Genomic DNA, 12,718 nt, shown 5'->3' on the forward strand with positions numbered 1-12,718 from the left:
GAGATCGGGGAAAAATCTCCACCTAACCCACCAGGCGCGGCCGGGATTCGAACCCTGACCTTCCGCTTTGGAGGCCGGCGTCTTACCACTAAGCCATTGCGCCCGTCAGTAATTTCAAATGTGGCTGTTCTAGGCACCTATGGTGTGGTGTACAAGGGTCGTCACAAGAAGACGAACCGCATGGTGGCCCTGAAGAAGATTCGACTGGAGAACGACGAGGAGGGCGTCCCTTCCACTGCAGTCAGGGAAATCTCCATGCTCAAGGAACTGCAGCATCCCAACATTGTCTGGTAAGTTCTGACCAGAGAGATTGCGGTCAGCTAGAGAGTTGCAACTTATTGTGGATTTGTTTGAGCTTTTTTCCCTAAAGTATGTGGGGAAGACAATGGTTTACTCTATAAACCGTCTGTTGAATCATTTACCTTCATGTTGTCACCAGGCAAAGTAATGACTAAAGTATGTGGGGAAGACAATGGTTTACTCTATAAACCGTCTGTTAAATCATTTACCTTCATGTTGTCACCAAAGTAATGACTGAAGTATGTGGGGAAGACAATGGTTTACTCTATAAACCGTCTGTTGAATAATTTACCTTCATGGCAAGAGAGAAGAGTGACTTTGTTGTACGTTGTCTGCTTTTACAAATTAGATGTTAAAGCAAGATGTATGATGACAGTCGCACTGTTACTGAGTGAGGGCTTCAGTCTTATGGGCAGGAAAGTGGTTTGGTGGATGATTAGGCCAAAAAAAAAAAATTGTCTGTTTAGGGTAACCCGACCGACCCTATCGATTTGGCGCCGACCCAAAAACTTTTTTTTGATTTAAAAAAAAAAAAAAAAAAAAAGAGGTAAAAATGCTAAAAAGAGACATTTGGCGTTTCTTTCTCTCCCTTTCTCTCTGTTTTATTTAAACGTTAGTTTTGAAACATGTATTCATCAAATATAAGAAGTGAATGTTCAGCCAACATAGCATTTACACAAAAAAAAAACAAAAAAACTACCTACCTACCGACCCTACTTTTTTTGGTCATGTTACCCTAAACAGACAATTTTTTTTTTTTGGCCTTAAGATTAAACAAAAACACCTGAAAATTGTCTTATTTTGTTTAGTCTTGCGAATGTTGTGCAGGAGTACTTGTATCGGTTGAGTTTTCAATTGTGAACATGAAACCGTTTTTGTTTCAGTTTGGAAGACGTTCTGATGCAGGAGAACAAACTGTACCTTGTGTTTGAGTTCCTCAGCATGGATCTCAAGAAATATCTCGACAGCATTCCCGCAGGCCAGCAGATGGACCGAATGCTCATTAAGGTATTACATTCTGTTGCTGCATTCAGATTAAATTTACTGATCCCATCCCCACCCCCCCATAAAAAGAACACACATTTGTTTTGGATGGTAAGGCACAAAAAAAACCCGGTAGAGTCCCTTGGGAAATGGAAAACAAGGATATTTGTTTTTAACCTTGTTTTCCGCAGCATTTGGATTGTCCTCTTCCAAGCCAGGTTCTTCCGTTTCTGGTTCAAACTGCCCATGTGTTAAACTTTAAAGTGGGACATGTTCACGTTGTATTCTTTTGTGGAAACAAGGCCCAAACTAAAGTTAGGACACACTGAAGAAGTGATTAAAGACAGAAAAAAAGCAATGTCTGCTGGGATTTCCAAGGCAAAGTGTCCCAGGTTTATTTGCATCTAGATCAGTGGTCATGTTAAATCTCTGTACTCATGAAAGTGTGGTGAAGGATTGATTTCTCAAAATTACTTTTGCGTGCTATGTATCTTGGCACTTGTTCTGCTCTGTTGGTCACAGGTTCTTTGGTGGCCATGTTACAAACTTAGGTCAGGTGGGGGATTTGTAAATTAAATGCAATGTATTGATAAAGATGTTCACAGTTAGATTTAATTCTTCTTCATTGGTTTATTTTTATGACCTTTTATTTTCAGAGCTACCTTTATCAGATAACAGCTGCAATTCTCTTCTGCCACCAAAGGCGAGTTTTGCACAGGGATCTCAAGCCTCAAAACTTACTCATCGACAACAAGGGCGTTATCAAGGTTGCTGATTTTGGTCTCGCCCGTGCCTTTGGCATTCCAGTCAGAGTTTACACACATGAAGTAAGTGATGTGAAAATTCGATATGTGACCCTCCACCACGGGATGAGTCGCATGTCACCTTTGCATAATTTTCATATTTTTACATTATCGTAATGAGTTTTGTCTGCTCTATCCAGTGGTGAAACCCGTTTTAGAAAGGAGCGAAAACTGTTTGAGTTATAAGCCTGTGACTAAGGTGACCCTCACACTGTTACCAGACACTCCCCGGACTTATATTAAGCCTAGCGCAGAACCGCGCGAGGTGACATGCGACTCATTTCGTGGTGGAGGGTCACATATTGTTCTACTTTTGTGTCGAATTATTCTTATTGTAATTTGTTTTCTTCTGCTTTTGGTTCATTTGTATGCAGGGTTAGGTGTTCATTAGTGTGTACAAACAATGTCATTTTAGCTTCGGGCTGGTTCAACACTTGTGAACTTGTAATGGTTCAGCCAACTGCTGACATTTATTTTGACATGTTAACAATGAATTGGTCAAGAGGCCTTTATATGCTGTGCCTAATACCTGTATGTAAATAGGCAAAGATACTAAAGTTTGATATCAAAGTTGTATCAATATTCACGCTGAACATTCCCTCTTCAAGCATCCCCAGGTTTAGCTTTGGCAGAAACAAAATGTTGTTGTGGCACAACGCAAAGTTTTACTTTATACAGCCATCTGTAGCCAATCATGATACTTTTAATAAGACTTGATTTTAACATGTGTGGCTGTGTCCAGGTGGTTACACTGTGGTACAGAGCCCCGGAGATCTTGCTGGGGTCCACACGTTACTCTACACCGGTGGATGTGTGGAGCATCGGCTGCATGTTTGCTGAGATGGTCAACAGGCGACCGCTCTTCCACGGTGACTCCGAGATCGACCAGCTCTTTAGGATATTCAGGTATGTAAGCTAAGGACTTTGGAAATTAGGCTTGTTTCAGTGAGACATGATTGCTAGTCTTCCTGTATCCACATTTTTAACTGGAGTGCTGTTTTTCGGTTCCATAATGACCCCTTGTGTTTTGTTCAGCGTAGTTTACAGGTAGGCAGAGCACACTGTATTCCTGGTTTAGTGTAACTGTAGCTTATTTATTCTGCATTTGGGTACTGGTCATTCAGTTTGTCATGTGTGCTTTATACTTGTTTTGTTATTGGAATTTCAATTTGTTAGTAAATGGCAGAAACTTTTGAGTTATAGAACATACACCAGGTTCTTCACCCAATAGTGGTTGTCCGAATTGCTTTTTCATGAAACCTGATTTTGTCAGATTATTGCTATTCACTCATTCAAATTGAGTTCACCGACTTGTTGGGCTATGAAACCAGCCCCGGGTCCTGGCATACCTGTTGAATGAATTTGGGTGTTGGTTTGTCTCCGCATTATAGATTGCATTTCAAGTAAAGAGCTGAACCTTGTGTTTCAGGACTCTGGGAACCCCAACAGAAGAGACATGGCCAGGTGTTTGTCAGATGCCCGACTACAAACCCAACTTCCCGTGCTGGAAGGGCTCCCAGCTGCACACCTCCCTCAAGAACCTCGACAACCTGGGCATGGACCTTCTGCAGGTAGGGGGCACATGAATCGATCAGAGATGAGATTGACCGGCACGGTTGGCCTAGTGGTAAGGCGTCCGCCCCGTGATTGGGAGGTTGTGGGTTCGAACCCCAGCCGGGTCATACCTAAGACTTAAAAAATAGCAATCTAGTGGCTGCTCCGCCTGGCGTCTGGCATTATGGGGTTAGTGCTAGGACTGGTTGGTCCGGTGTCAGAATAATGTGACTGGGTGAGACATGAAGCCTGTGCTGCGACTTCTGTCTTGTGTGTGGCGCACGTTATATGTCAAAGCAGCACCGCCCTGATATGGCCCTTCGTGGTCGGCTGGGCGTTAAGCAAATAAACAAACAAACAAGAGATAAGATTCTTCCTCATTTTGGAGGAATTCCTCCTTTGCCTTTACTCCTCCTGGTGCTCAGTTTGAAACAAAAAGTTAAGCAAGTTTCATTCATTGAGGCAGTAAACATCACAATTGTCATGTGCAAGCCATTGCCTATCTTGTATGAAATATGTTAGGAAACGCTACCGTTGCTGAGCTTTGGTTCAGTTTTGTGTGTTGCATGTAGTTGACTTATTTGTACTTTGTGGGAAAGTACCGAATTATATTTTGTAAACACAATATTTATGCTTGGACGAGAATGCAGGTGAACTTTCTAGTCCTGTCAAAACAAGTTGTTTACCATGCTGTTTTAGTCGTAAGTTCGTGGCGTTCGTTCGGATTAAGTGTGTCGGTGCTTTTGATGTACGTCAGAGAGAATGTCGCTAGTTTAGTCCATGCACGGCTCGTATAATGTAGTTGTATCGTGTTCGGTCTGGAATATTCTCGAGATTGAGTATTTACTATATATGCCAGCGCGATTTGAATGTTAAAAAAAGCTTCTATTTGAGTTCTGCTAGATGTGCAGTTGTATGTATGTAATGCTAAATAAATCCTCGAACTCAATTTGACGAGTTGTTTTCTGCTGCTGCGAAGACGGGCGACGTAGAATAAAAGAACACAACTATACGACATTTGAGAACTTGTGGCAATCTCAAGTGTCGTGTAACAATTGGGGGCCAAGCCAAGGATCTACGTTTAACGCCAAGGGTTTTCCAGTAACAAGGACCAGAGTCAAGACAGTCACAGGAGGTAGCCATCAATCGGGTGTATCCTGAGGGATCAGTATTGAGACTACGGAACCGTGGATTCGGTGTGACTGGTGAAGAGTTTGGTAATCGCCGCAGCTCGGTACGGTGAGCGACGCCGGAGTGTATCGGGATTACAGAGGTTAGCTGCCGTTTGGACGAGACGGACTTCGTCGCGGAGCTAGTGCATTAATACTACGAAATACGACTGAGGTACGTCGTGTACGTATCGTGAGCAGAGTGCGCCGTCACGTTAGACGAGGAGGGTGGCAGCCTGCGTCTACGAAGGTGAACAGCGACGAGAGAAGCATCGGAGGTGCAGTAGAGACTGTGTTCTTTAGAAGACTACATTCGTCTACGTTCGGGGCTGTGAAAGAATACAGACGAACGCACCGGAAAAGACCAGAATGGCTGAGTTCTGGGCAAAAGGAATTGAACTGGGACTAAAAGGCAAGCAGTTGACGGAGTTCGTCGAGTCCCAGACACGACTGCTGGCGCAGCGTGAAGAAAGACAAGCGCAGCGTGAGCGAGAAGAAAAAAAAAGACAAGCGCAGCGTGAGCGAGAAGAAAAAGAAAGACAAGCGCATCGTGAAGAAAGACAAGCGCAGCGTGAGCGTGAAGAACGACAAGCGCAGCGTGAGCGTGGAGAAAGAGAAGCACAGCGTGAAGAAAGGCAAATGGAGCTGAAACGCTTAGAGCTCCAGATAGAAATGGAGACGAAGCGCTTAGAGCTTCAGACAGAAATGGTGCGTGTTCAAAATGAGCACGCGGCACCACGCCAAAGAGATAACCAGCAGCAAATGCTACACAGGGCACCGAAACTTCCAGCATTCGCTGACGGGAAGGACCAGATCGACTGCTACCTTGCAAGATTCGAGAGGTTCGCTGAGAGTGCTAGATGGCAGCGCGACGACTGGGCGATTCAACTCAGCGCACATTTGACTGGGGCAGCACTTGAGGTCTACACTAGACTCTCAAACGATGACGCCAGAGACTATGATGTACTGAAGGAAGCTCTGTTGCGTTGCTACAACTTCACTGAAAGGGGCTACCGTCAACGCTTCCGCGAATGCCAGCCATTGTCTGGAGAGACACCGAGCCAGTTTGTGGAGCGCCTGTCGTCATACCTGCAGAAGTGGGTGGAGTTATCAGGTGAAGAGCAGTCATACGAGAGTCTGCGGGACTTGATCGTGAAGGAGCAGTTCCTTAATGCCTGCCCGAAGGACCTGGCAACCCGCTTGGAAGAGCAAAAACTGCGGGGTTTGAAGGACATTACTGATGCTGCTGAGCGTTATCTCATTGCTCATGGAAGGACCCTGGGGACGTCAAAGTCATCGAAACCTTTCCAGAAGAGCGGGAACCAGGGAAACCAACCTGCCAAGGGACAAACTGAGTCCGCACCATCATCCAATGAAGGGCAGAACATAACGTGTTTCCATTGCAATGCCAAGGGTCACCGAGTCGCCAACTGTCCCCAAAAGAAAAATAACGGACATGTCAATGACAAAGCGCAAGAACATCGACGGAGATATTACGACAACAAGAGGCAAACGAGTGGCTCGAACCAACAAGTATGTGCGAGCAGCGTCATACTCCCAAGGGCTGCCGAGCAAGTGGATACACCATCGGACGTAGAAGAATGTATATCTGATGGCCAGCTTCTACTCGCCAATGGCAGGTCAATCTCTGTCGTCGCCAGCGCAGCTGTGTCAGTGTCGAACATGCCCGTGTCGAAGGGATTTGTTGAGAAGCAGGAAGTGACTGTTCTCAGAGATTCGGGCTGCAATGGAGTCATTGTCAAAGAGGATCTGGTGCCAACAGAGAAGTTCACTGGTGACTTCAAGTGGACGCTCATGGCTGACAGCAAATGCGTGAAGGCACCAGTGGTAAAAATCCAGATCGATACTCCATACTTCACCGGAGAAGTTGAGGCCGTCTGCCTGAAGAAGCCCTTGTACGATCTACTAATTGGGAACATTGGGGGTGCGAGACGTCCTGATGACCCTGATTTCGAATGGAGAATGGGCTCAGCTCAGCCTGCTGCTGAGGAGGAAGACCCACTGCCATTCGCGAATGAAGATATCAGCGAACTGTTACGAGATGACAGAGCAACTGTGCATCGCCGCGACCAGCCGCAGGTTGTAAGCGCTGTGACGACCAGAGCCCAGGCGAAGAAGGACAAAACAACTACGCCACTCAGGGTCACCAACAGCTCTGCAACTGCTGTCGTGGACAGGGATCAGCTGATTCAGCTACAGGAAGCTGATTCGACCTTAACAAAGTACAGGAGTCGTCCTGTCAAGGAGATGACTAAGGGCGAAGGCACTGTGCAATTTGAAGTAAAGGCCAAGATCCTGTACAGAGTGTTCCAGCACGCGAGAGTCAACGGTGGGAAGCCATTACGTCAAGTTCTGGTGCCTCAACCACTTAGGCGCCAGGTGATGGAGGTGGCCCACGACTCTATTATGGGAGGTCATCTGGGGGTCAAGAAGACATCGGACAGAATCCAGGCTGCGTTTTACTGGCCAGGACTGCATGCAGATGTGACTCGATTCTGCCGATCGTGCGATATTTGCCAGAAAACCATACCTCGAGGAAGGGTCCCGAAAGTGCCGTTGCAGAAGATGCCTTTGATCGACCGACCTTTCAAGAGGGTGGCCATTGACCTCATCGGCGAGATAAAACCGCCAAGTGAAGCGGGTCATCGTTGGGTACTGACCCTGGTAGACTATGCAACCAGGTACCCAGAAGCCGTGCCTCTGAAGAAAATTGACACCGAGACTGTTGCCGAGGCACTTGTGGACATTTTCAGCAGAATTGGGGTTCCTGAAGAGATCCTCACAGACCTGGGGACACAGTTTGTCTCTGAATGCATGGAAGAGGTCAACAGGCTGCTGAGCATTCGTCACTTGACTACGACACCCTATCACCCGATGTGCAATGGGCTGGTCGAAAAATTCAATGCGACGTTGAAGTCCACGCTGAAGAAACTATGCAGTGAGCAGCCAAGGCAGTGGCATCGCTACATCAATGCCTTGCTGTTTGCATACAGGGAGGTGCCACAAGAGTCCACTGGATTCTCCCCGTTCGAGCTGATGTACGGGCGGACCGTGAGAGGTCCGATGCAGATACTAAAGGAATTGTGGACGAAAGATGTGGACACACCTGAAGTGAAGAACAGTAACCAGTACGTGTTCGAGTTGCGAGAGAAACTGGAGGAGACTCTCGAGATTGCGAGAGAAAACTTGAGAAAGTCTCAGGATAGCGGAAAGCACTACTACGACCGCAAAGCCGTAAACAGGAAGTTTACACCAGGTAACAAAGTGCTGATACTGCTTCCCACTGATCACAACAAACTACTGATGCAGTGGAAAGGCCCATACGAGGTTGAGGCCGTGGTAGGGATCAACGACTACAAGGTGAATGTCGGCAAGAAGTCCAAGATCTACCACGCTAACCTCCTGAAACTGTATGTGGAGAGACCTCCAGAAGCAGTACAGGTCGCAGCAAGTGTGGAAGAACCAGCCGAACTAGACGAGTTCGACGGCGAGGAACTACTGGAGTTGGGAGACCTCCACAAGAAAGAGGGAGTGGGTGACGTCAAGTTAGGACCTGACCTGACGGAAGACCAGCAGAAGGGGCTTTTGTTGGAAAACGTCACCAAGATCCTCAATGCGCCACGTCCTGAAACCAAGAAGCAGGTGCGATCCTTCCTTGGATTGGCTGGGTACTACAGAGAGTTCATTCCAAACTTCGCCGCCATAACGGCGCCTTTGTCGGACATGACCCGAAAAGGATGCCCCAACCGAATACTCTGGGGACCAGCTCAGGAGAAGGCATACCAGACCGTGCGCGACCTGATGTCACGAGACCCGGTGCTACGACTTCCTGATACTGCCAAAGAGTTCATCTTGCGTACAGACGCATCGGACGAAGGGATCGGCGCCATGCTGATGCAAGAGCATGGAGGTAAACCGTTTCCGGTCAGCTATGCCAGCAAGAAGCTGTCAGGAGCCGAGAAGAACTACTCGACCATGGAGAAAGAGTGTTTAGCCATCGTGTGGGGAATCAAGAAATTTGAACTCTACCTCCAAGGGGTGAAATTCGTGCTTCAGACTGATCACAAACCCCTCACCTACCTGAACTCTGCGAAGTTTGTGAATAATCGTATCATGAGGTGGGTGATGTACTTGCAGAACTTTGATATGCGAGTGGAATCGATCAAAGGTTCAGACAATGTTGGAGCAGATTTTCTCAGCCGAGTATTTGAGTAAAACGGTGTTCATTCTCCAACAGACTAATGTACATACCTGGATTTCAATCTGTTATGTATACATAATATGTGTACAGGTAGCGTTTCAATGATTGAAAGAAATTAGGTAAATTTCTTCTGGTGTTGGGGGTAATGTTAGGAAACGCTACCGTTGCTGAGCTTTGGTTCAGTTTTGTGTGTTGCATGTAGTTGACTTATTTGTACTTTGTGGGAAAGTACCGAATTATATTTTGTAAACACAATATTTATGCTTGGACGAGAATGCAGGTGAACTTTCTAGTCCTGTCAAAACAAGTTGTTTACCATGCTGTTTTAGTCGTAAGTTCGTGGCGTTCGTTCGGATTAAGTGTGTCGGTGCTTTTGATGTACGTCAGAGAGAATGTCGCTAGTTTAGTCCATGCACGGCTCGTATAATGTAGTTGTATCGTGTTCGGTCTGGAATATTCTCGAGATTGAGTATTTACTATATATGCCAGCGCGATTTGAATGTTAAAAAAAGCTTCTATTTGAGTTCTGCTAGATGTGCAGTTGTATGTATGTAATGCTAAATAAATCCTCGAACTCAATTTGACGAGTTGTTTTCTGCTGCTGCGAAGACGGGCGACGTAGAATAAAAGAACACAACTATACGACATTTGAGAACTTGTGGCAATCTCAAGTGTCGTGTAACAAAATATATTGACAATTTTGTTAATTTAAAAACGTATGTACCCATTTTCTTTATTTTAGGTCGTTTTCCATTCTTGTCTCTGTATTACAGAAATATTGTCTTTGGACAGTAGTGGTGTATGTCAGTGTTGCAGTTATTGTGGCGATTCAACTCGGCACATGTGAGAATAGCTAGGAAAAAGTTCATAACCTGCTCCCTTCCCATACAAACTGGGCTGTTGCATCAAAAGTTGCATACTAATCAAGTCTTCTTTCCCTGGTTGTAGATAAGGTAAGACGTGAATGAAAAAGCTCTGATCCCCCCCCCCCCCCCCCCCCCCCCCGAAAAAAAAGTTGCATGCTCTGGTTATTTTACACACACACACACCACACACCCCCCCCCCCCCCCCCCCCTTCCGCACCCCCCCGAGCAGGGAGTTTCCATTTTGTTCAGTACCGTTGCACTTGCGATACCTTTACATTCTGGTTTGTCTGTTTCAGAAAACGCTGCTGTTTGACCCAGTGCACCGTATCTCGGCCAAGGCGATGATCAAGCATCCATACTTCAACAACCTTGACAAGTCTGTGTTGCCCGCCAACCTCATCACTTTTCAGTAACCAGTGGACCTGGATCCTCAACACACAGTCAACAGGCCCAGTGACAGCTCCTGTGTGACCAAGCATATACAGCGCTGAAGACTGCTATTTTCTTTCCTTTGCCAGTCAGAGAGGATAGTGTTCCTGCATACTGGGCTTGGAAGGGTTGCTCTGCTGTGATTTTTGTGAAGTTTCTGTACAGCATGATCATTTTTCCTTTCCGTCGCCATACAGGAAAGGTTTACAGCATCCTTGTCTGAGGAAGCTGACTGCTGGTTTTATATGGCAAGAAAGGGTTGGCCCTAAAGGATAGACGGAGGACTCTTATTTCTGTCTGTCTCTTCTTCTCCTCCTCATCCTCGTAATAAGTGTAGGACAGTTTACAAGGCAGCATTGTTAGGACATTTTCCACTCTTGTTCGGAGACCAAAACATTTATTTTCTGATCTTGGATTCATTGTATTGATTTGGTGGTTGGGCCAACGATGATGAAGTTGAAGCTTCATGTCCTACAGGCTTTTGGTTGATGCCTATTGAGGACTATATACCTGAAATATGATAAGATCAGGTGGGCCAAGCTGTTGTTTTTTTCACAAAAATTTTAAGCAAAAGACTGAACAGATCTATTATGCATAAAGAGCCGTGTTTGAACTTCCTTGGAGTTGGAAGCATTTGTAAATAATAATGAAAATCTGTAGGCCTTTGTTGGCATTTAGAATCTGTGGTGCGTGAAAGTGTTTCATACATGAGGTATGGTTTTTATCTTTAGCTTAAAATGAAAGTTGTGTGTTTTTGAAGGTATGAGAGATGTTTTGTGATTTGTGAAATGTTGCATGTCTGATCAAAATATGGATAGAAGGTGCTTGATGAAATGCCACCAAAGTGTTCTTGTTATCATGTTTGTCTCCTTTTTGCATCAGTCTGTCTCCACCTTTCTCACTTGTTTCCGTTCTGTGTGAATGTTTGTCCTAGCAGTGCATCTTTCCATTATCATCATGTGATCTCGAGTTGTACAGATCTTCATTTTGCAAATACCAGCCTTTGTTAATGAAACTTATTCTCTTGTCCATGGTGTAGAAATGTTAATCATTTTCAGGGTTCTCACTAGACTGTGATGCTAACATCCTGGGATTTGAAGCAGAAATAAAGCCTGACATTTTTGAATGATGAACTAGGATTTATACCAAAATGCCTGGGAAGAGAAAATTAGAGAAATCAGCAAATATGATTTAGGCTGTCATTGTCAACATTAATGCTGCATGCTTCAGTGAGGTTGCAATGTTATTTTCCCATGTAGAAGACAGTAAGTGTGATGCTATTCTTGAAATCTTGTGTTCCTTGCCAATCGTCATAGAAACAGACTTTCGTTTAGTGATAACTGCAGATTTCACTTCTTTGCCCAGATGATTTGTGTTAAGTGCAAGTATAAGTGTGAAAGATAGCAACCGTCAATGTCAAATCATGAGTAAATGCACCTTCTTCATTAACATGAAAATTATGAATATTGATTAAATATCGTTTTTGACACATAATTGTTGACTTCAGCTTGTGTGGTGTATTTGCATGACTTGCAACTTAACTGATTTTTTTAGATTTGACATTCATGCAAATCAAAGCATATTGTGAAATAGCTTATTTTGTTAAGAAGTACAACTGTACAATCATGGTTTATTAGCAGACAGAACAAAAACTCATGCATCCAAAGAAATACTGTATACATGTATCTTGAAAAGAATCCACAGGGTAAATTTAAAGATTGCATTGATAATTCGCTCATTGTGAAGTGTTAATGAACTTCGTGAGACTTTCAATTTTCAACACCATCACAAATCAACTCCTTAATTAATAGACAAGCTCATTCAATTTTCACAGAAAACTCTCCCATCAAAAACACGTAAACAGTTGATAAAAACTGCTGCATTCATCCAAATAACAGAAACAAGAGTATCATGATACTGAGGCATTCTGATTCTCACACTACAAAACCATTGACAAATTCACTCCACAAAGTAGCATCACATTCACAAAGGGTTTTAAATATAACGTTTAAAATTCACGATCAGGGAGAATGGTTACATTAACAGAACGGTACTGTCACTTGCGAGAATAAAAAGTGCATTGAATTATGACTTGACAATATGCATTCAAAATGTGAAACTTCGCAAGGAATTCTCTAAGCATCACTTTAGACAAACGGACACTGAATTGCTGTAAATTGACAATTTATATTCAAGGGTTTGTATTACATGTACTTATAACAATTCACACATTGAGTACAATCAGAGCATTCACTGATTCAGTATTAACTGTTGTTAATACACATACCAAGCCCAAAATTCATACATTTACGGGAAGACAATCTTTTTGTCACCTTTTCAGTCCAACAACAGCTAAACAGTATCGGAGTATAGCGTCCAGAAACAGTGAAG

The 12,718-nt window shown here is 44.4% G+C and overlaps 1 protein-coding gene across 1 annotated transcript in view; it reads left to right on the forward strand.

Annotated features, from left to right (window-relative positions):
* Positions 1-11,821, forward strand: part of LOC138960139 (cyclin-dependent kinase 1-B-like) — a 30,133-nt gene extending 18,312 nt beyond the window's left edge. Inside the window, exons 3-8 of the mRNA XM_070331896.1 lie at positions 134-290; positions 1,185-1,308; positions 1,941-2,111; positions 2,830-2,993; positions 3,517-3,658; positions 10,195-11,821. Of these exons, the coding sequence (XP_070187997.1) occupies positions 134-290; positions 1,185-1,308; positions 1,941-2,111; positions 2,830-2,993; positions 3,517-3,658; positions 10,195-10,311 (875 nt within the window). The 3' untranslated portion in view covers positions 10,312-11,821. The remainder of the gene's footprint in view (positions 1-133; positions 291-1,184; positions 1,309-1,940; positions 2,112-2,829; positions 2,994-3,516; positions 3,659-10,194) is intronic.
* The last annotated feature ends 897 nt before the right edge of the window (positions 11,822-12,718 follow it).

This window comes from Littorina saxatilis, linkage group LG2, assembly GCF_037325665.1.
Source record: "Littorina saxatilis isolate snail1 linkage group LG2, US_GU_Lsax_2.0, whole genome shotgun sequence".
Classification (NCBI taxonomy): Eukaryota; Metazoa; Mollusca; class Gastropoda; order Littorinimorpha; family Littorinidae; genus Littorina; species Littorina saxatilis.